A 22,758-nucleotide genomic window follows, 5' to 3' on the forward strand; every position below is an offset into this window, starting at 1 on the left:
GGAACTGTGCAGTTGTGTCGAAAGTATTAGTATTAGGCAAGGTAACCCCTTATCTTTTACCGGTATATTATTTCCCCCGTTACACTTTAAAAAGCACATATCTGAAATAACAAAATCAATCTAACTAAAACGACACCTGCACATGTTTAGGTGCTCTCCTATCTATCACTCCCCCTCCCTGATTCCTCGGGCGTGACAGCAGCAATCACCCAATCAGATGGTGAACAGCTGGCCCATGACTGCTCGCAGCTCCAAACAGTGAGGAGCTTCCCGGTTTTGGGCAGGGTTTGTGCAGTCAGCATGGCAGGATGAGCTGTTGGCTTGGATGAGAGTGAGTTTTTTTTTTTTTTTGCTGGAGCAAGAAAACATCGACATCTTTCATACTTTTTAAATACAAGGCTTTAGAAAGGAATTAATTTCAATTATTGTTAAACCATTGGGCTTGAAATAATTTATTTTAGCCACGTTCACAAGTTCATGCGGACCTGCCGGGAGAGGGTTAGTTCCGATATTGTTGGTTTTGCTGGTGGCCTGTGTTCGGGATGCCAGTAAATAAATACGTGTTTCTACAAAATAGTACATATGTGCGCTGCTTTTTAACTGAAATATATGTTTATGCTTTTAAACCCTTTTTTGTTCTGTCTGGTTTAAAAAGTTGTCAGTAAATTTTAAAGTTAACGCTCTGTGCAAACTTTTAAAGAAAAATTAACTTGAGAATATATTTTTTTCAACTGTATTGCCTCAGTCTGGGCAAGTTTAGAATATTGCACCTTCTCAGACTAAACATATTTTGAGCTATAAGCTGGACTTCAACCTGCTTTTAAAGATAAGTTAATCACTTAAACATTTCATTGGTGATTTGCATTAGTTTCAGTCGTGGCTCTGTGCTAGATGCACATTCAGTACTAGTTCAATTATCATAGTTAAATTGCAAGTTAAACGTCATTGTACAGGTTAGCACGTCACAAACTAGTTAGAGTTTACGTTAAGCAGTGGTTTAATCCACATCCCTGCTCGGGTCTTAACCAACAGCATGCTGGTGACCAACAAATACATGGGCACCTGCGCTGAGTCTGCGCAGCCATCGCAACCGGAGCCCAAAGATGATCCAGTGCAGCCCCCGGCTCAAGCGAAAGACGAAGGGGCGTCTGGGGATGGAGGTGGCGGCGAAAGCCCTGGGGACTCGGAGATTGTCAAATCGCCGAGTGATCCCAAACATTACAGGTAATAAGGATACATCCTTCAGAAAGGTGTGCCGACATGTTACATTTTGTTGGAGGGTCATTTTGTGTCTCCGGTTTGCAAAGGCTTAAACAATTGCCATGTTCAAACTTTAATTATTGACACCTCAATACTTGAGTTTGTGGTCCAGCTGGTAGAACTGACGTCATATTATTTCAGAGCAGGAGTAGGGTCTCTGTGGTATATGTTGTTGTTTGTCTGATCAATTAATGCCTGTGGTTTGAAATATTGTTATTTTTAATATAATTGTGCCTGTTTCTTTCATAAATGTAGTTCTCTTGAAATGTTCTATTTAAATATTCATAGAAAATATACCAAATTCGCACGGCTGAATTAAGTACATATAGTCAGAATTCATCATAGCAGAGGTTCAAGTTACGTTTGTGTAATTCTAGCTCCTTGAAGTGAAGTTGGCACTAAAGTGACAAGTTACAAAGTGTAAAGTGTTGATATAGCAGTTACTCTCACAATACAGGTAACTCAAACCGTGTTTTTAGTTGTCACGTTTTTCTCTTGTCAATTTAAACTAACACTCTCACTTCCTATAATAATGGTTTATGAAGCCATGTACATGCAAGAACTGCGGGTGTATGCAAATCGACTTTTAATTCCACATTTCCTTTTGACACAAAGGCTAAAACAACCACGTCAGTGAAGGACAGTTCAGTTCCACCCTATTGGAAAAGCAGCTCGCAAGATAAAAAAAAAAAAAAAAAAAAAAGTAAACTGAGTTCGTCATGTGTGTTAAAATGTGTGACCTACAGACAGTTGGAAGTCCAGACAAACAGCCTCCATAGATTATAATATGATATGTAATTTGTGCCAAATAATCTGGTTGTGAATTTAATCAGATTCAAGTGTAAAGGTTCCGAAGCATTTATTCCTCTGAACCCGGTTTGAGTTTTGCAGCACATTTGTTTTCGGATTCAAAATAAGCATTACAGAATGATTGATTTATTCCTTGTGCATGTAAACATACTTGATGGACAAAAAGCGGGGTTTCACTTTTGTCCATTACATTTCCAGAATGTTCTGTTTTACATGCACTGGAAAGCACTGCAGAGGTATTTATTTACCTCTATTTTAAACAAATTGGTCCTGCTTAAAAACAGAAAGGGAAGTTGTCCCTGATGGTTGGCGTTGAGGGACCATTGTAAATTGTACAGTACCACTCTGTTTGTGATCCAGGTGTATTAAATTAGACAATGGCGTGCAAGCTCTCCTGATCTCAGACATGAGCAGCACAGAATGGAAGCTGTTGGACTCTGAGGAGGAAGAGGGCGACTCAGAGGAAGACGGCAGCGGGGAGGAGGATGTGGCCGAAGAGGACGGTGACTCTGGAGAGGGAACTGAAGAAGAATCGGAGCACGGACGTGATGAGCAGGACAGTGACTTTGAAGAGCTGGAGGATGAGAGTGATGTGAAGGAAAAGAGCTGTTTTGAAAAACAGGTGAAAATAACCCACACCCAGTTGTTAAAATGAATTGTCACTTATCTGTCTGACAGTCCAAAAGGCTAATACAGACAGTCTTTTAATATTCCTTTAAAGGCATTGAGTAAAAATTGTGTCAATACGTGGAGTTGACTTTCTCAGGAGTTAACGATTAACCTGGCAAACGAACATTAAAAACACAGTGTTGAGACAACAAATACGCTGTTTTGCTGTAGCAGGTAGAACTTGATATTAAGTTGAATACTACATAGTTTGTCAATTCTATTGCTTTTCATTAGTCTTCTGTACTGTACATGTATGCAGCGTAATGAAATAAGTAAAAAAAAAAAAAAAAAAAAAAAAAAAAAACACTGGAAAGCTTTAAACATACTCATTTCAATGTTGTTTATGCTATATTTCACTAGCATACTTAATAGAAGAACGTTTTCATTTTCTTGCCCAAAATAAAGACCCCTATATGTACGGTATACACTTTTTATTTAATGAAGGGAGCTGTTCTGGATTATTCTGTGAAGCAGAGATAACATCTAGGGAACAGTGATCACCACCCACAGTCAAATCAACAGCACTAGACCCTCCACATAAATATAAAATGCAATGCATTCCATTAACTCTTTTTTGCTTTGTACACTTTCTATTTATGATGTCTGCTTGCAGATGCAGGACTGGATCTTCTGCTGTCTATCCATGCCTATTTGTGGGCAAACAACAAATGCTGGCTTACATGATAAATCAAGCGCTAGAAAATCCATACAATTAAATGTTAGGTGTTACTTAAAAATCTGTTCTTGCTGATATGTGTTCTAGACTTCTCGACTAATATAGTGCATATGGCATCTAATGCTGTTATGTTAATTCAGTCTGCAGCTGCCCTGTGCATTGGAGTCGGAAGTTTCAGTGATCCAGATGACCTGCCGGGGCTGGCACATTTTCTTGAACACAGTAAAATATTTTTTTTAATAATAATCACAGCTTCATTTAAAACATTGAGCTCCCATCTGCTCTGTGCAAGTTTTAAGATCTTTCATCAAATCTTTCTTTTTTGTTAGTATAATTTTAAATATGGTAAATTGCTTATAAAACTGAGATGAAGCTGCAGGAGAGATTCAGGAGTGGCAGGGCTGCGGAATATCATTTTTGTTGTTGTTTTTAAATAGTTAGTTGTATAATCCTACCAAATTTCAAATCTATAAATTAAACTGCAGAGTTTTTCAGTTCGTAGTTTTTTGCACACTTAATCAATTCTCTTCTTAGATTTGAAGTGAAATAGAAATATTAAGCCTTACCTACAGATTTTGTCAATTATAAATGTATCATTATTTCGTTGGATTAAATAGCTTTAGTGTTCCATTCTTGTCAGCTCAAGTTACGGTATGTCAAATGTATGAAAGGTTTGAAGTCGGGGTCCAAAAACCACTGAAGCAATTAGATGCATGTTTAAAAATCAAATAATTTTTTAGATGATGATGATGATAATAATAATAATAATAATAATAATAATAATAATAATAATAATAATAATAATAATAATAATAATAATAATAATAGTTTTATTCAGTACATATTAGAAAGGAGATCAACCAAATGTGGTGATAAGTTGTCTTTACAGATAAGTAAGAATCTTACTGCACAGCATATGTTGCAATGCACATAGTTGTACATATTTATAAAATTAGTGTTTGGTAATGGAGGAGAATGGTGAGTCTGTTCAGGGGGTGATAAGAAAGAGAAATGCCTTGTTTTGAAGCTGTTGTAAAGGGGTCCGGTGTGCTGTTCTTGCAGTGGTGTTCATGGGCAGTGAGAAGTACCCTGCTGAGAACGGTTTTGACGCTTTCCTGAAGAAGCACGGCGGCAGTGACAACGCCTCCACAGACTGTGAGAGAACAGTGTTCCAGTTTGATGTGCTGAGGAAATATTTCAGGGAGGCACTGGACAGGTAGGGGCTTTGAATCTGTGCACAGTGTATCTGACAATACAAAGACATACGCTCCACTCTTAAACCAGCCCTTCATATTTAAAAAAAAAAAAAGAGCATGCCAGTGATTTTTCGCACTCCAGGAGTGTGATCACACCCTGAAAAACGTGTCCCTTTTGAAGACATTTACAAATGTACAACTTGTAGTTTGCACTGTATTGAGCAATTTGGTTTTAATGTTCATTAAAAATACAGAGATTGGGGGGGGGGGGGGGGGTGTCAACAAACAGCTGTTCATATTTGTACTGTTTAAATAAAAAAAAAAAAAAAAAAAAAAAAAAAAAAAACCAAACAACAACTTATTTATTCTGGACCATGGCGCTGATAACCTTAATGATTGCAATATTAACTTCCTAGCAACCGTAGTTCTGTTATTTTGCTTATACACACACACACACACACACACACACACACACACACACAGACACACAGACACACTCACCTGTGTACTGTGTTCTGTCCCTAAGCAAAATGATGCTTCTTAATTCAGTTTTATTTTGAGGGTCTATTTTCAAATATTTTATTACCACTCACATTAAGATGACAAGTTTGGTCATAATGTCGGTGTTAAAAAAAAAAAAAAAAAAAAAGTTAATGCAACTTTGTGGGGGGGGTTTCTTTGTTTGGAGGTGGGCTCAGTTTTTCATCTCTCCGCTGATGATCAAGGATGCCATTAGCAGGGAGGTGGAGGCTGTGGACAGTGGTGAGAGCCTTTATACTGCAAGGACTGAAGACTAAGATAATGTTCTTGCAAATCTAACCATTCTGATAGGGCATTTAATAAAAAGTGATAAATGTTTAGTTTGACAAACAGTAATTCCAGACCAAAATAATCCAAGGGCATTTTTAACTGTTGCCTCTGGAAGACTGTGTATTGTCTGCTTGCTGTCTCTACAGAGCAGATGGAGCAGCGGTTTTGAAAGGTCACAGTGTTTCATGACTTTCTGGAATGAGATAATCAAAGACATTGCCTGAGCAGTTTGCTGTCTAATATAGTATATAAAATATTTTAATTGCATATTGAACAGCTATATAATAAATAATGTTGATTCTTCTGCTTTCTGCAGAGTACCAGCTTGCCAGACCGTCTGATAGCCATAGGAAAGAGATGCTCTTTGGAAGTCTAGCCAAGCCTGGGCACACTATGGGCAAGTTTTGCTGGGGTAAGAATACCATTTTTAAAAATGCTTTATTTAAATCGAAAAAATGTAACTTTCCCTCTCTCCGATTGCTTTTCTTTGTGTTCTTTTGCATTGTACTGTTCACAAAAATGATGCATTTGTTTTATTTTATTTATGGCAGCACAAATATCCTTGAATGTTCACTGTTTCCATTTTAAACTTGACAACAGAAAGAAATACACAACATCCCTTCTGAAAAGGTGTGGTCTGCATGCAGGGAGTACCAGCTGTATCAGGGCTGTCCAGCCTTTTTGGATAAAAGATGGTTACAGAGCATCAGGGAGTTCATAAAGAGCAATCAGAACAACAAATCACATAAGACACGGCACTTCATTATTTTTGTGCTCATTAAAAATGTTTCACGTTAATATACGTGCAACATTTGTTTTTTGCATTCTGAATTCTGCCAAAAACTACATTAGAGCGATGTTGTGGAGCTCAATTAGCCTGATATGAGAGAACTGTTTTTCGAGATCTTGATTTTTAGATGCTGATTTGACCATATCTTGACAAAGCCATGTTTAGTGTGTTGGTCTCTTTGTTCTCGCAGGGAACACACAGACTCTGAAACACGAGCCAAAGGAGAAGAACATCGACACCTACGCTCGGCTGAGAGAGTTTTGGGAGCAGCACTACTCTGCCCACTACATGACCCTGGCTGTGCAGTCTAAAGGTAGAGATCCCTCTCTTACAGTGCCAACCAGTCAAAGCTGCCCTGGAGGGATCACCCTCTTTGGGGTAGGGAGGAAAGGAGCTCCAAGGCCATCCATTCATTTTATTATTTTTTTTGGATAAAAATTACTGAATTTGCTGGCCGATCGTAAATAAATTCATAATAGTATAATTACATTGATGAAAGCACTAGTCCTAAAAAGTTTGTCCAGATCAGTCAGTTGTTCACACAGGTAAATTGTTTTTCACAGTAAAGAAAATGGTTTAGAAAGCCTCATTTAATCCTTTAAGGACCCCCTGTGTATATACATTTCTGGAGTGTAGTTTTTAGGGACTTGTCTTGTGTTGAGACTAAACAAAACGCACTACATTTTCCATGGGTGGGAAATTCTTTACAAAAACACTGGTCCTTCCTGAAGGGGTTAAGGGGTTGAACATTAGCTGTGTTTCAAAATTGCTTTGGTATTGATGGCTTCTCTCTGTTCTGGGTTGTAGAGACTCTGGATACACTGGAAGAGTGGATGAGAGAGATCTTCAGCAAGATTCCAAATAAGTGAGTCTGACCTCCATTAAAACATTGTTGGTAATATCAGTAATCATGAAATGTCTTGTATATAGTTGGGTGTACTGGGCTGTGGTAAATGTGGTAGCTTTTTTCAAAATGAGCTAGGTACCTCATTCTCTTCACTCATTTACAGGCTTTACTGTTTTTTATAAGTACTCTCTTAGAATAATGTACTGTATTTTGTATACATGCGAGGATAGTTGTTTCATAGCTTATCTTTTTTACTGTGTACAGCAGACTTTGTTTTATTTTACTCTGTAGGACATGGACGAGCCCTGACCTTTTCGCTGCATTTGTCTTCCAGTTGTACCTGTCCAAAAGATTCATTTCCTCATTATCACCTGGGCACTCCTTCCCCAGGAACATCATTACAGGTAGGTATAGTCAAGCTGCCTACTGAACTAGCAGCTTTCACATTTTTGGAAGTTGAAGACATTTGGGCATCTGTAAAATTTGCCAAATAAATCTTTGTTATTAGTGTTACCTTTAGTAGGCCACCATGAAAGATGGATTTATTAATTATATATCTTTTTTTTTTATTGCTTTGTCATAGAAACTACAACAGTTTCATACATCACCTTCATATGTCAGACTGCTGGTTAGCAAGCTGTGTTTTTAATGTTTTGCAAAAAGATATACACTGCTCCTTCGCTACAATAATAATAATCTTTATTTTTATATAGTGCCTTTCATAGTGGACCACCATCACAAAGCGCTTTACAGGATACGAAACTTGGTTAAGACTCTTGGTTATAACACCCCTCGGATGTAACGCTCCTACAGCATGTCCACCAATTCCCTATACTAATGACTCATGCAGTATTTCTACACTAAGTACAGTACTGGTGTTGTTCAAACTATAACCAACTTTTCAGTCTAACTTCCGTTTCTGTCTCTCCCTTTTGATACAGTATCTGAACTGAAGAAAAGCTGTGCTGGCATTTTATAACAAAGACATCTTATTCAGTGTTAATTTTATAACTAAAGTAAATATTAGGCTTATTACTTGGTTATCTTTCCTAATGTATTAACTTTCTCCGGGAGATGAGACGCTTCAGCCCCGCTCTGGCAGCCAAGCCTGAGGCGAGCCCATTCCCTCTTCCCCTCTACCCAACCCACTGTCCTTCTCACACTTTGCTTGGTTGTCTGGTGCATCGAGCTGAACTCCCGACCACCGTTTTAGCCAGGCTGTTTTATAGTTTAAAAACTGCCAATTAAAATGATCCACGAGTGGGAATGTTACCTTTTTTTTTTTTTTTTTTTAATTATTTTTTGTAAAAAATATGGCGTTGATTACATGGTGCTTTATGCATGGTTAATTCACGGAAAGTTACATTTTTGTTTCACTTTGTGCATTCTAGAGAGGGGGTTATTTTATTTTGTATTTGTCAGATGTGAACTTTTTGAGATGTTACGGTAATAAAACTATGACTTGGATAGCATTATTGAGGAGTTTGGTGATAAAATGAGTGATCAGGAGAGGATTTATCAGTATGCATGTCTATAAAGAGGTATGTGAAAAATACAGCGAACAAGGGGTGGGGCTTGGCTGGAGATACAGTACTGAGTGTCCTTTTGTGATTCAATGCCTTTTAAACCTGTTTTACACTGGGGGGAAAAAAAGAATTAAACTGTGCATGTAAAATAAACAACATGTGTGACTGCAAAGGGTTAAAGAGAGATCGGAGTAGTTTTGCAGATATTAGCTCAGTCTAAATAATTAAGTTGTTTTATTTATTTTGAACAATTCTATATAAATTCAAACCCACAGTTTAAGGCTGCGCAAGGCCGTGGTATCATTCTCAAGGTATTTTGAAATTTGGTTCCAACATTTGCAGGCTCGAAAGAAAGTAGTATTATCTCTTGGTTTTGGTATCCAGCTTCCTTCAATCGCAATTGGATCTCCATGACAAAGCAATGTGTTGAATCATGCTGTCATTGCATCAAGAAGTGAAATCCTTTGCTTGAATTTGGCGTCGGAATAAAGGTGGACAGCATGCTGAGCTGCTCAACTGCATTGACTGCTGACCTTGTAGCTTCTCACCTTCCCAGCAGGGGTTCTGTATGCTATGTGAAGATGAGCTTGAAACCTTGAGTCCTTGTGAATACTAAGTGTCTCTGTTTCATTTCTAGGGTCAAGCCGCTGCACTTCCTGGCTGATTGGTCATGAGGGTACAGGCAGCATTCTGTCCTTGCTCAGGAAAAAGTGAATGATGCCAGTGAGCATAAGCTATGTTAATATAATATAGACAATGCAAATAATGTGGACGGTGTAAACTATATCTAAACTGAGAAACACGTCTCTGCTTTTTACCACTAACCACACTTAATGTAAAGTATAAAACAGTGGAATAACAGCTTGCTGTAGTTTGGTTTATTTTGTTAGATTTCAGTGCTTTTAGAAATGTTACAGCAATGTCATTTCTATGTAAACTTCCCTTTTAGCGAACACCAGTAAATCTATTTCTACTGCCCTCTCCCCAAAGTATGTTGTGAATATTGAATTTCTGACGATTATATATATATATATATATATATATATATATAAATATAGTGTGTGTGTGTGTGTGTATATATATATATATATAAACTGAATATGAAATGCCTTTGTCTACAACAGACAATGATTACATAAGCTATGGGTATCAGTTAACCCTTGAGCTTCTGGACAACATTACCTCATTCCTAGGCCCTTTAACACTGGATCTGTTTTGAACTTACTTGTGCTACACCCTATTTTATTGTCCTACTGAAACTTTCTGGTAACACAGACACCAGACACATCATATTTTCAAGCTTGTACAAACTGTGTAACTATCAACTGCAGCCCCACTTGGGTTAACAGTCTCTTGTAGACTCTTCCCTTGTATACATTGATTCAAATATCTAGAACTGACAATAAACCTGAGTCTCTCTGGATAGCGGAGAATAAATCCACAACATCAGGTTCACTGGAGCCCCTTTATACTCTTGTCAGGTGCTGGGCTCTTGCTTTGTATGGAGGGAACAGTGAGACTGGTTTTGATCAGAACTCAACCTACTCTATCTTCAGCATCTCCATCACTCTGACTGATGAAGGCTACCGGAATTACTACCAGGTATAACTTGCTATATGCTGTCTGTGGTGTCCCAGTGCAAAGCTAATGGTCTTGCATTATAATTTACATTAGTGGTGGAATGAGTTGCCGTATAGGCTTCAATAGTAACTACAAAACGAATTGCTTACCTTTTCTGCCTCTTGGGTAAATTAGTATTTCTGCAGTATCTCTTTCAATATAACTGATTTGTTTCTATTCACATATCTTGGCTCATCAGTCAGCCAAGGAATATGTTGGCTTCCAGTGCTAAGCACTGTGAGACTACATTTTTCTTTTGAGATATAATTTTTTTTTATTTTTTTTTTTTATAAAAGATTGCTGACTTAGTGTTCCAGTATCTGAAAATGCTTCAGAAGAGTGGTTTTTGTAGAGGTAAGATTCATTCTGTTATTGAATTTGAGATGGTCCAGAGATGGTAATAGGACTCCTATTGTATAGAAGTTTCACCCGTTCCAGTTTTTACTGCAAGCTTGGTTAGCCACAGTGTATAGGTAACAAGTTCAGGTGTGTCTTTTTAAACTTAGTGAAACCACAAATGGATCAAACTGCTATGCATTGGGAGTCTTATTTTCATTCCAGGTTTAGCATAGACAGGTGACTGACAAAGCTAATATAAGGGTTTAACAGCTGGAGCACAAAGCCTGTTTATCAACAGGCAGGCACAGTGCTGTGCTTCTCTCTGACTTGAAAGAGATTGTAAATACAGATGTGCCACTCAATGCACTGTTAGACTATAATTTCCTGAGAGGGATAAATGGCCCAGTCAACAGAGTAGAAGCACCCATATATCTTGAATAGATGCCTATTGTGAATAAATGTGATATGAGCATTCTTTTAGCACAAATTCTTTTGGGTTTTCATAATCCATAATTTAGAAAGGTCATGTTGGCATGTATTCGTTTCAGCACAGTAAAACCCAACTGGGTACAAAAAGCAAATCAAACAGAAAAACGCTACTTGAATTTTCTTGTTTTTTCAGAACTACAGATAAGAGAAGCGTATGCTCATATTTAATGGGATATCCATGGTCTAATCTCAAACACACTGTATTGTTCTGTAGAATCTATGATGAAATTCAGAAGATTCAGGACAATGAATTCCATTACCAGGAACAGGTATTTCATGCCCCCTATTCCGTCCTTTAAGTATGAGGCTTGTTATTTTTGTGTACAGTAACATGGTACTACATATGTGGGTATGAATGTGTATGTATACTACAGAATAATGCTTTATCATGCAGTACATGCTGTAGAAATGCGACATTGACTTGTATTTCTTTTCTTTTTTTCTGTCAGACTGATCCCATTGATTATGCAGAGAATGTTTGTGAGAATATGCAGCTCTTTCCTAAGCCAGATATTTTGACTGGAGGCCAGCTAATGTTTGAGTATAAACCTGAGGTAACTATTAAAAAAAACAAAATGCATTTTTTATAATTTTTTTTTTTTTTTAGGTTTCATTATAAGTAATGTAATTCATGCCTATTTGTGTTTTCATTAAGAATAAAAATGTGGCTATCAATTTGAAGTTTGTAAATATACTCTCGGATGCCATTTAGTGTTGCCTTATCCAACGTGTCGAGTTCACCACGGGTGCACATGAATTGACACGGTGAACAAAAACAATAATAAACAACCTGGTTTCATACAGAAATCAAATATTGATGATTTTTTTTTTTTGCATACAAAAATATAGGCTTTGCACATGCTTGCTAGCCCCAATAACCTGAGCTTTAAATCTAACTGAATGAGAACTAATTTTTCGCTTCTCACTCATTATGAACTGTCACTAACCAGCTGCACTTGGTAGTTGGTACTTGGTAGCGATTGAACGATCAGTTTCCAGTCAGAGGTCAGTCACGTGAAACGACAGTGTTGAGTTATCTACTAGTCTTATACACAGATGAACTCTCCTTATGTCATGGTTTGCCGTGCAGGCATTATTCGTGATATAAAGCAGATCGTGATGTAAACCTGGTTTCACGTTTGCCTATAACAGCATGTTATGTGTGAGGTAAAAGTATAAAGAAAAGTAACTGAATTAAAAAGCAGTGTTTTAATACTGTACATCATCGTTCTTCAACAAATGCATATAGTTTACTACAGGACAAATACATTTGTATCATTAATTGGAACGAAACATTGTATCATTATCTAAAAAAAGGCGTGAATTGTTGACTGATGAGAGCTATCAGTTCAATGCTGCACTTTGTGGGCTTTTTTGTGAAGACTTAAAGAAAAGTTTGGTGACATTGGTGTTTTGTAAGTGAACTGTATCCCCGTTAAGACCGCCCATACAGCGTTTGGCAGGCTGCACAAAATGTCAGTTTATCAGGTGAGATGATTATTGGTTGTTAGTTGCGCTGAAAATTAATTGTATCCTGTGGTTACTTAGTAAAGCCCGGCCACACAGCATTTGACAGGCTGCACAAAACTTGACAATAAGCGGGTTTGTGAGATGATATTAAGAGAGGTAATTTCTCAGATTTCTCTGTGGTGCATGGCGAGTGGTTTTTGAAAAATCGTTAATAGTAATATATATATATATATTATATATATATATATATATAAATATATATATATATATATATATAAATATATATATATAAAATGAATCTTGTCCTAGTTCTTGAATATGTGCTACTTCTTCCCGGGGGGCCTGTAGTTTACCATGAGCCAAAGTCTGCAGTCCATGTGTTTTTATGAATCAGTCAAGAAATTAAGTTTTTAGTCCAGTCCATAGTGCAAGTCCAGGTTGTTTATTTATATTATATATTATATATATATATATATATATATATATATATATATATATATATATATATATATATATATATATATAATATTAAAACATAACATGTTTTCATGTTTTATAACATACATGTGTTATAACATGAAAACAGATGCTTACATGCCTGCATATACTGTATGTGGAATGGTTTGGCACTCAGTACAGTGTGCAAGGTAGATTTTTGTCAACATATGTAGGCTAGATGTCTGCTGTATACAGTTTCTTTTAAATTATAATAAGAGAAACAGCCCAAGAGCCTAAAAATGATTGTATTGTATTTCCATCAGTGATGCTACTAGGGGTATAATGATGCATTAATGTCACGATACGATACAGTAGGTTGCGATGAGATTTGTATCGCAGTACATGTTATAGTCCCGAATGGCTTCTTGTATGATGAAGAATAAGGTCAAATAGACCATTTTAAGCCAAAAGATAAATGGAGAGTATGCATTCATACTAACTATAGAACACACTTAATCTTCATTCAAGAACCATTTGGTGAGCTACTATGAGTTATGTTGTTCTTTTGGTCATGTATCCCTATACAAATGATCGATACCTCAAATATGACACAATATATCAAGTAAAGAAAGTATCACGGATTCATCAGTACAAATCTCTCTACTGTAAAGCGTGAACATATCTCTCCCTCATCCATCCCTCCATACAGAGATAGAGAAGGAGTGGAGTGAGCGGTGGTCTGGAGACTTCGAACTGAACCCTGACCTGCACTTGCCAGCCGAGAACAAGTTTATTGGTGAGCGTTAACAGTTTGCAAAACTTGGGAGAGTTCATGAGACAGACGTTCCTTCCCAAGAACAGTGCATAGGACAAACGTTACATTTAAAATAGAAGAGAAAGTTCTTGATTATTAGAATGTAAACTGTAGTTCAAGTTTAAAAAAAAAAATAAATATAATATATATTTTTTTTTTAGGCAAAATGAGATACTAAATTGAGACTCTTGCTCAGAAAGCAGGAATTTAAAGGGTAGAGGTAAAATATGATGGTTTGTTACCTAAGTAAACTTGTAACAGTACTGAGAAGGTTCAGCACCATTTAGAGCTTAAGTTCTTTCTCTTCTCCCCTGTATTAGCCACGGATTTCATCCTTAAGACATCTGATTGCCCAGACACAGAGTATCCGGTCAGAATCGTCAACAGCGAGAAAGGCTGCTTGTGGTACAAGAAGGACAACAAGTTTAAGATTCCAAAGGGTGAGTTGCAAAAGGGTTTCATGACTTCACACAGCCTTTCCTTTCTCACAGTACTGCAGAAAAGAGAAAGAGAAATAATAGTGAATTGCAAGTCTATAAAAGCAAATGGTGGTCTTGTGGAAAACAGTCCAATTTTAACCCTTTTTGGTCCTTTATCGGACCAAGTCCAACATTACGATTTCCACTTTCCAGTCCGATGTCATAACCCTGTCCAACATCATCAAAAAAGACGTAAAGCACAGGACTCTGGTCGTTTTTTCTCTTCGGAAAAAAGCAGAGAAAACCATTCAACCGTGAGACCGATAGGAGCCGAATGAGAAGCTGAAAAAAAAAGGGGTGGGGGGGTGTGAGCAATAGAGCTAGCGGCTCCATCAGATAAAATGGATACAAACAAAGGAGATAGCTGCTTCCGCAAAGAATATCAGACATTTGCAGAGCTTTTTGAGATGTTGTTATAGTAATATAATAATGACTTGGATCACATTATTGAGGAGTTTGGTGATAAATCAAGTGACTGGGAGAGGATTTATTGGTATGCATGTCTAAAAGGGGTATATGAAAAATAAAACGAACAAGGGGTGGGGCTTGGCAGGAGATACAGTACTTGTCGTTTTGCCATGCAATGCTTTTTAAACCTGTTTTACTCTGGGGGGGGGGGGGGGGGAATTTAAGCCGCGCGTGTGAAAATAAATTGGACCTGACAAGTGCTGAATAAATGGACTGAAAAGAGTTAAGGATTTAAAAAATATCTGAAGAACAAATGGAATGCTAAACTGGAAAGTACAAAACTTCAGAAAATGGAATGCAAATCAGAAATGCAGATTTCTTTATTTATGAAAAAAGGCTAATTTTAGCAGTTTGTGCAAAACACTTACCTTACTGATCACTTCCAGTGCTGTTGGTCAGCCTCACTGCAATGGCTGGGTTGCAGTTTAGGGCTCAATCAGTAGATGAATCCACAGCATTCTGTTCTTGAATTCAAGCTCTCTAGTCAATGAGGTGCTGGAACCAGCTTTCTAAAACTCTTAAATATTTGTGTACTTTTTTTAAACCTCTCTCTCATTTTTACATTACATGTTTTTTCTTTATCCTTTGGCAGCTTATATTCGATTCAACCTAATCTCCCCAGTGATCCAGAAATCTCCAGAGAAGTAAGTACTGGTTACTAATCTGAGCTGTTCACATGCAGCCCAGGCTTTCAGATCTCAACACTAGCGAATGTTTTGACAAAGTCTTTCTCATGAAGAGGTTTATTTTAGTACCTCTGTGTATTAGTTTTACTTTATAATTGGTAGCTTGAAGTATTGCATGATGTGACACAGATATATTCACGTACCAGCTGTTGACCCTGTTTGACAAGCACTGCTTTAGGATTTGTATGTGAAATGGTTTATTAATCTTGATAAATGTGATGCATTTCTTCATTGCTATTCCACAGCCTGGTTTTATTTGACATCTTTGTCAATATTGTGGCACACAACCTGGCAGAGCCTGCCTATGAAGCTGATGTTGCACAGCTGGAGTACAAATTAGTTGCTGGACAGCATGGATTTGTCATTAAAGTCAAGGGATTTAGCCATAAACTACCTGTAAGTAACCTGCAATCCGAGAGGAGAGATATTTGATTAAGACGGCCCCAAACACTTACAATTTCAACTAGTTGCATCCAATAGCTGGACAGTACCTGGTGTAGCTGTGTGCAGCTGGAAACTTCTTACCATAGCAGGATGCTGCCTATGGAAAGTGTCCAGTGCCTGGAAAGTTGCCTTGTGTATAAAATTACCTTAAGCCTCATCTACACAGTTAATTTGGAAGTGCAGCTTCTTTGACAAATTGCTTGTCTGATCTACAGTGATATACACAAGTTAGTTGCTGTTTTCCAACTTCCCACTTGGCTATCAATTTGGATTAAATAGTGCAAAATACACAGTACAGTGTGACTCTGCTAGCGTTGAGGACTGCCAGGTAAATGTTGATTTTAATTGAATGCTTTTCTGTCTTCCAGCTGTTGTTTAATCTGATTATTGACTATCTGGCTGATTTTACTGCTGCCCCTGATGTTTTCTCAGTGATCGCTGAGCAACTGAAGAAAACTTACTTCAACATCCTCATCAAACCAGATAAACTGGGCAAGTGAGTAACTAGGCCAGTGTCTAAAGTTAGTCTACTATATTATCCATGCTAGCTATAGCCTACTATATTATTCATGCTAGTTTAGAGACTTCCTTCTATAATTTTATTATTAAATGTATTGCTCTCCTCCAATTGCCTGTGGTACAGTATTCATGATGACAGAGGTTGTCTTAAGCAGTGTACACAGGGCAGTACTTGCATGACAACACTGTAAATCTTGGTAGAACTGCAGCAACTGTACATATGTATCATATAAGGCTACTATAAACCTCACAGTAATCTGTAGGCTTTCTGCTGCTGTGGTGCTCTGTATTTGAATGCTCTCTGATTGCCCCCCCGCCTTCTCATGGCAGGGATGCCCGGCTGCTGATCCTGGAGCACTCGCGCTGGTCCATCATCCAGAAGTACCAGGCCATCATGAAGGGCCTCAACATGGAGTCACTCATGTCCTTTGTCAGCAAGCTCAAGTCTCAGCTCTACGCAGAGGGGATGGTGCAGGGGAACTTCACCAGCAGAGTGAGGGTGCCATGCTGCCACCTTGCTGCCACCGCTCCCTACGATGGTTACAAATACATACATTCACACACCCATATATATATTTATTATATTATATATATATATATATATCTATATATATATAATATAATATATATATATATATATATGGGTGTGTGTATATATATGTAATAGTATAACATGTGTGTGTAGTGTGTATGTATTTGTGGTAAGTATGAAATGTGTGTGTACACACACTTCACCAGTGCAGACGAAATTAAAGTGCTTGTCTTCAAATTGTGAGTTTATGCAATGTTTATTTACTATTGCTGCCTTTTCCTTGTTTGCTTACTTTGCAGTACTGTAGATCTATTAAAGATGAGTGTGAACTATACAGTACTCCTTGGTGATCTGGATTTAAATGTCACTCCTGGGCTGATAGCAGAGATGACATTACTGTGCTTTCTGCTGCTTTAACTATGTCTGATTTGTTCAATACATCTTTTTCCAAATACCCTGTGCTGCAAGAATACATCCTTTCATGGAAACTGCCTTTCTGTTCACCCCTAGGAAGCAATGGAGTTCCTGCACTCTGTTATACAGTAAGTGTTGCATTTTGTGTTTTTTGTAAAATAAAAGAATACAAGGAGTGCTTGTGTAGCGTGTGATGCAGATTGAGAGCACCCTGTTTTTTCACTTCAGTATTTAAAGCCATCTGTTTGGTCACAGTAGCAGTGCTTTTTCTAATCCCAGCTCTGGCCTGGGCTATGTGGTCTATGTAACAGAAACATTTTGAAAGTCTGGCACATTTTGGTGTTTGCTCAGTTAGTCTGTAGCCTTTGGGTAGATTGATTGTGCCGTCAATATGGGTGAGGGTTTGGATTACCATGATTTGGGTGCAAGTCTAACAATTAATGGTCTTTTGTTTTTGTCCCAGGAAACTGCAGTTTCAGCGCTTATCTGTAGAGGTCCCTGTTCACTTCAGAGTGGTGGAGTTACCAAAGGTGCCCCACCTGTGTAAAGTGAAGTCTTTGAACAAGGGGGATGCCAACTCTGAGGTCACTGTTTACTATCAGGTAAATTCACCTTTCATTTGTATGTCTTTCTTTCTTTAGATAACATTGATTTGCACTAGGTACACCTCGATTTTACAATGCACAATCGTATATTTTATACAAAGCATTGTTGCCCAGCACCTTTTAATAGTGAGCACTAGTTAACCCTGTCCTCGGCTCTCCAGCACTGTCGTGCTACATCTTTACTGATGAGCACCATTATCTGACCTGAATCTTTGTCTGTTTTAAGTCGGGCCCCAGGAACCTGAGGGAGCACACATTGATGGGGCTGCTTGTGGTGAGTGTGTGTGATATCCAGAGAAGGGACTGGGGGCTTCACTGGGCTGGCTGGGGAACAGTGGGCAGGCTTGGAGGAGGTCTCTCTTCTCTGAGTCACGCTAATGCATCTGCTATCTGATACCTTTTGTTGGACTAACTAAACAGTAATTAATCACAAGATTTCAAGACCTCAAGGGTCTCTTCTTCAGGTATAAGTAGGAAAAGTAATTAACCTACTTTCACCTGAAGAAGAGACCTTGAGGTCTTGCAAGCTTGTGATTAATTAAGTCCAATAAAAGGGGTCACACCTCCTTCTCTTTGTCTATACACTTTGGACTAATACGGCTACCATTTCATTTATCGACTACTACATTTGAATGCAATTGTTGCACTGAAATCTGTAATTGACTCTGGCTTTTTGAAATATGTGTACATGGCAGAGGTAACTGCAGCAGTAATCGTCAAAACAAGTTTGTCCGTGTTTCAGATGCACGTGGAGGAGCCTTGCTTTGACTTCCTGAGAACAAAGGAGACTCTTGGATAAGCAAGTTGGGATAATAATGATGATGATGATAACTGTTTGGGTTATTTGTTAATTTTAATACTTTTTAAATGTTTTATTTGACTTTTGATATTATTCAGTGACATACTTTAGAAGGTTTGTCAGACTTTATCATGGATATTATGTAAACAGAAGTTGTTAATAAAATCCACTACAAAATCTTTTTACATTACGTACAACTGGAGCAGGGTACAGTATCCAAAGCAGTGGGCTCGTACCTCTAGTGGTTGTAGTGCTTCTGTAAAATATGTACTGAATATCTAGAGTGCAAGACAGTCTAAGAAGTGCTGTGATAGAATATGTTTGAAACATACAAAATACACGCTAACACACATCATTTTCATTTCGAAAAGCTGAGTACCGTCCATCCCTCCCTGCTCCACCTCATGTTATCCAGAGCCAGATGTTTAATTTCTTCATTGGCCATCTTGACAGCAAAGCGTTGTTGTATAGCGTAAGCTGTATTTAAAGAAATGTCTTGAAACCCTTCTGCTGTTTGGGATTTTTTTGTTAAATGCCTAGACAACCAAAAAAAAAAAAGGTTGAATGCAAACTTTGCAAGTGACTCGTATCATAGAGGCTTAACTAATCTCTGGGGTCATGTGACAAGCGCAAGTTCATATTATTAGTAGTATTAATATTTTTAGTAGCAGTAAAATGTGACACAACCTGCTTGGAATGGTGACTGTTAAATAAAGCTTTGTCTGCTGCAGTTGGTGCTGCTGCAATGCAAGCTTACTGTATATATCGCAAGCAGGCTCAGTTACGTGTAAATAACCAATGTGCATTTTTATTGAAATTATAAAAACATGATTACTGTTCTATATAATGTATGGATTGCATGTAAAATAGGAAGTCACCAATAAATTATGCAAATGAGTACCATCGAAGGTTCGAACCTTCCTTCGGTAATGTGTTCCGAACCTTTGAAGGTCAAAATGTACCCTTCGTTGCAGCCCTAATGGAAAGCAATTTTAAAACCCCAGTTCTCCTGGTGTCAAACTGGGTGAGAGCAGAGACTGGTAGTGTAAAGGCTGTGTTGGAATAAAACTAACATGTTGTTAGCATACACTGGTAGAGCTGTCCACTGAAGGTGACTGAAAACCTATTGTTTTGAATCTTTGTTTAGGTACCATGTCTACCCCACCTGCAGAAATACTTCAGGGGTTTTGGGATTCTCTGTTACCGTGGAAACCCAGGCAACCAAATTCAAGTGAGTTTTGCTACTTGGTGGTTATTTTTATTTCACGTATGTTTATAAAACATTCTGGGGAGCTGGCAGATAAGTTATCTTTTTCATATTGTGTTGGCACTTTGGCAGAAGGAACGACTAGGTTTGATCGAGTAGCACCAGTTCATGTTCCTCCTTCAGTATCTGTTATAATAAACTGATGATGGCCTGCACTGTATTCCACAGCACCGAGGAAGTTGATATAAAAATCGAAGAATTTCTCACGATCTTCGGAGAGAAGATGGCGAGCATCACAGATGAAGCATTCAAAGGACAGGTAAAATCAGTTCACTGCCACCTTCAGCCCCACTATATAAAGGTGTTCATGCAGATGAAGAGTGATCTTGCTGACGAGCTGACAATGGACTTTCTGCATACTTGACTACTTTTAAGGATCTTCAACTACCGCTTTCCATTCTTTTTACTGACAATAAAGGGGGTTGTTTTAGGGCTGCACTAACAAGATCTGCCACTGTTTTTAGATTATTGAAATTAATGTCTATCTTAAATGTTGCTTTCATGAATTTTCTGAAACTTTGCACAGATGGTGGTTACAATTGACTATTTCTCATAATGTGATGAACAAACGTCAGGCTGCCCTGCTAATTGGTCCTCCTGACACGTCATTGGCTCCCCTGCTAAGGGCTGTGTCTGAGTCTGGTGTTTTCTTGAGACAATGCATGGCCTTTACTGGTGTTTTTGGTGTTTCTGAACAGGTGGTTGCCCTGATTAAGCTGAAGGAGTGTGAAGACACTCACCTGGGCGAGGAGGTTGACAGGAACTGGTATGAAGTAGTCACCCAGCAGTATGTGTTTGACCGGTTGAACTGTGAGGTAAGCGCATAGCTCACTGTCTGACTCTTACTTTCTCTTTCAGGATCCTTACAACAAATACAGTATTCAACAACTGGGTGCACTAAGTACAGGTGTAGATGCCCCTGGGCATATTTCCTACTCCTTCCTCGTGGGAATGCTGTAACATATGTTATGGGATCATACCTATTAAAATGACCATATTGCATGATCGCAAACCGATTTCAAGGGGGTGAGGAAGTTTGTGTCCCTACAGCTAAAACAAACATTTGGCATGTGAACCAAATGGATTGTGAATGAAATGAGTTACACTGACTATAAAAAAAAGTTACACCTAACTGTAGAAAAAAGTAGTACATAATTGCTTCTGTGTATTTCGGTAAACAGCAACTATGTTCAAGGGGTAGCTTTATGTATTTTTGCATGGTATTATCTGAAAACCGATGGCATATTTCCCATTTTTCCTTTTTGCTTTTGTGAAGGTCAATATACAGAGCCAAGTGTTGCAAACGGTTGTGTTTACTTGAACAGTGTTTTAGTTATCCTGCAGAGTCCTTTGGTGATGCCCCTGCAGAGCTGTTGTGCTGTATGACTAACACTGCTGGTCTTGTCTCCCCTGAAGATCGAGGCCCTCAGGTTGATCATAAAGTCTGAGCTGGTGTCCTGGTTCATGGAGCACCGCGGGGCTGGCAGCAAGAAGCTGAGTATGCATATGAGTACCCCACAGCATGGCAGGGGGCAGGAGGCAAGGGGCGAGGGTGTTTTATTGTTCAGAGTCAGAATTAATCAGGACTACAGTATCCAAGTGTTCTCAAGTTTGCATTGTACAGTGAAGAATATGCAATAAAATCCTTTTAAGAACAGATTCTCATTTACAGTGCTGACCTGAGAACAGCTGAGGAAAATTGTAACTTGTCCAGGTCCATTGATTCTCTTTTTTTTTTTGCCAGATTCCATTTTAATAAATAAAATGTTCCGACTAAATCAGAAGATGGTGTGGTGATTGTACCTTTTAAAAGAGACAAATGGGATAAAAACCAAGACTACCACAGCAAGAAGTACAGCATGCGCTTATTAAAACCAAGAATGGGTTTAATGCATTTAACATAATGAAGATTAAAATCAAAAAGCAAAAGAGCTTTTCAATATATATGTTTGTGTAGGCTGTAGAAAGAAATTGGTTTTCAAGATACAAGTAATTTCAGTTAATGTCATGTAAAACAATATTTTGATTACTCTTACTGTGTTGGTGATTTTGTATATAATGTCAATACCCTCCCCAACAAAAACAAAAAGCAGTGGGTAAGGCCATATTAACCCATCACAGGGCCCAAGGCTAACATACTTGTGGGCCCCTACCACCTTGTATGAATAACAACAAATAGCCAATTTACATATATACAAGTTATTATACTTGGTTTTGATCAGAAACGGTCAGTTATGCCGAATTCTAGTTATTAATTGACAAAAGTTTTATGCACAGCTTAGAACTGAATGACTGACCGAATCTGACAGAAAGTTTAATTGAAGGCAGTGGGTGTCCTAAATACATTGCAAAATAAATTCGGAAAAACCTGAAGCCTACGTCAAATTCCATAGCGGAGCTTGATAATCGCCATTTTTTTTTTTTTTTTTTTTTTTTTTTTTTTTTTTTTTTTTATTCAATAAAAATACACAGTTTGAATATGAACAAGAACACCATATGTTGATTGTTATCCAATTAAAAAAAAAAACAAAAAAAAAACATACACTATATACAGTGCCGAGAAAGTTTGTGAGCCCCAATGGAAATTCCATAGTTTTACCATGATAGCCTTCTTGAATCAAGGAATCTTTTCTTGATATCCAATAGGGTTTATATTAACCAATTCCATGACTTGAAACAAAATGATGTATGAATTAGACAAACAATGAGTAATTAAGATTCGGGGTATGTGAAAAAGTGAACCCCTGGTTTTATCAGCTTAATGTAAGGGGAATATTTAGAATCAGATATT

At 37.9% G+C, this 22,758-nt stretch overlaps 1 protein-coding gene across 1 annotated transcript; it reads left to right on the plus strand.

Annotated features, from left to right (window-relative positions):
• Positions 1 to 337: 337 nt before the first annotated feature.
• On the plus strand, positions 338 to 22,375 carry LOC121330705 (nardilysin-like). Its single transcript, XM_041277430.1, has 27 exons — positions 338 to 498; positions 1,033 to 1,224; positions 2,431 to 2,692; positions 3,556 to 3,637; positions 4,478 to 4,631; positions 5,300 to 5,373; positions 5,738 to 5,833; positions 6,402 to 6,524; positions 7,019 to 7,076; positions 7,350 to 7,462; positions 9,222 to 9,294; positions 10,066 to 10,186; positions 10,501 to 10,558; positions 13,650 to 13,736; positions 14,075 to 14,194; positions 15,294 to 15,345; positions 15,633 to 15,783; positions 16,200 to 16,327; positions 16,681 to 16,843; positions 17,393 to 17,424; positions 17,760 to 17,898; positions 18,128 to 18,175; positions 18,644 to 18,695; positions 19,847 to 19,931; positions 20,136 to 20,226; positions 20,666 to 20,782; positions 21,384 to 22,375. The coding sequence occupies exons 2-27, from the start codon at positions 1,034 to 1,036 to the stop codon at positions 21,606 to 21,608; spliced, it is 2,895 nt and encodes a 964-aa protein (XP_041133364.1). The 5' UTR covers positions 338 to 498; position 1,033; the 3' UTR covers positions 21,609 to 22,375.
• The last annotated feature ends 383 nt before the right edge of the window (positions 22,376 to 22,758 follow it).

Source organism: Polyodon spathula, chromosome 18, assembly GCF_017654505.1.
Source record: "Polyodon spathula isolate WHYD16114869_AA chromosome 18, ASM1765450v1, whole genome shotgun sequence".
Lineage (NCBI taxonomy): Eukaryota > Metazoa > Chordata > Actinopteri > Acipenseriformes > Polyodontidae > Polyodon > Polyodon spathula.

What these genes read in the sequence shown, in the direction of transcription:
- LOC121330705 (XM_041277430.1), top strand. Translation starts at nt 1,034, where the DNA reads ATGCTGGTGACCAACAAATACATGGGCACCTGCGCTGAGTCTGCGCAG. An exon ending in GCTACCGGAATTACTACCAG is followed by an intron (nt 10,187 to 10,500) that starts GTATAACTTGCT and finishes TTTTTATAAAAG; the next exon opens with ATTGCTGACTTAGTGTTCCA. An exon ending in AGGGGAACTTCACCAGCAGA is followed by an intron (nt 16,844 to 17,392) that starts GTGAGGGTGCCA and finishes GTTCACCCCTAG; the next exon opens with GAAGCAATGGAGTTCCTGCA.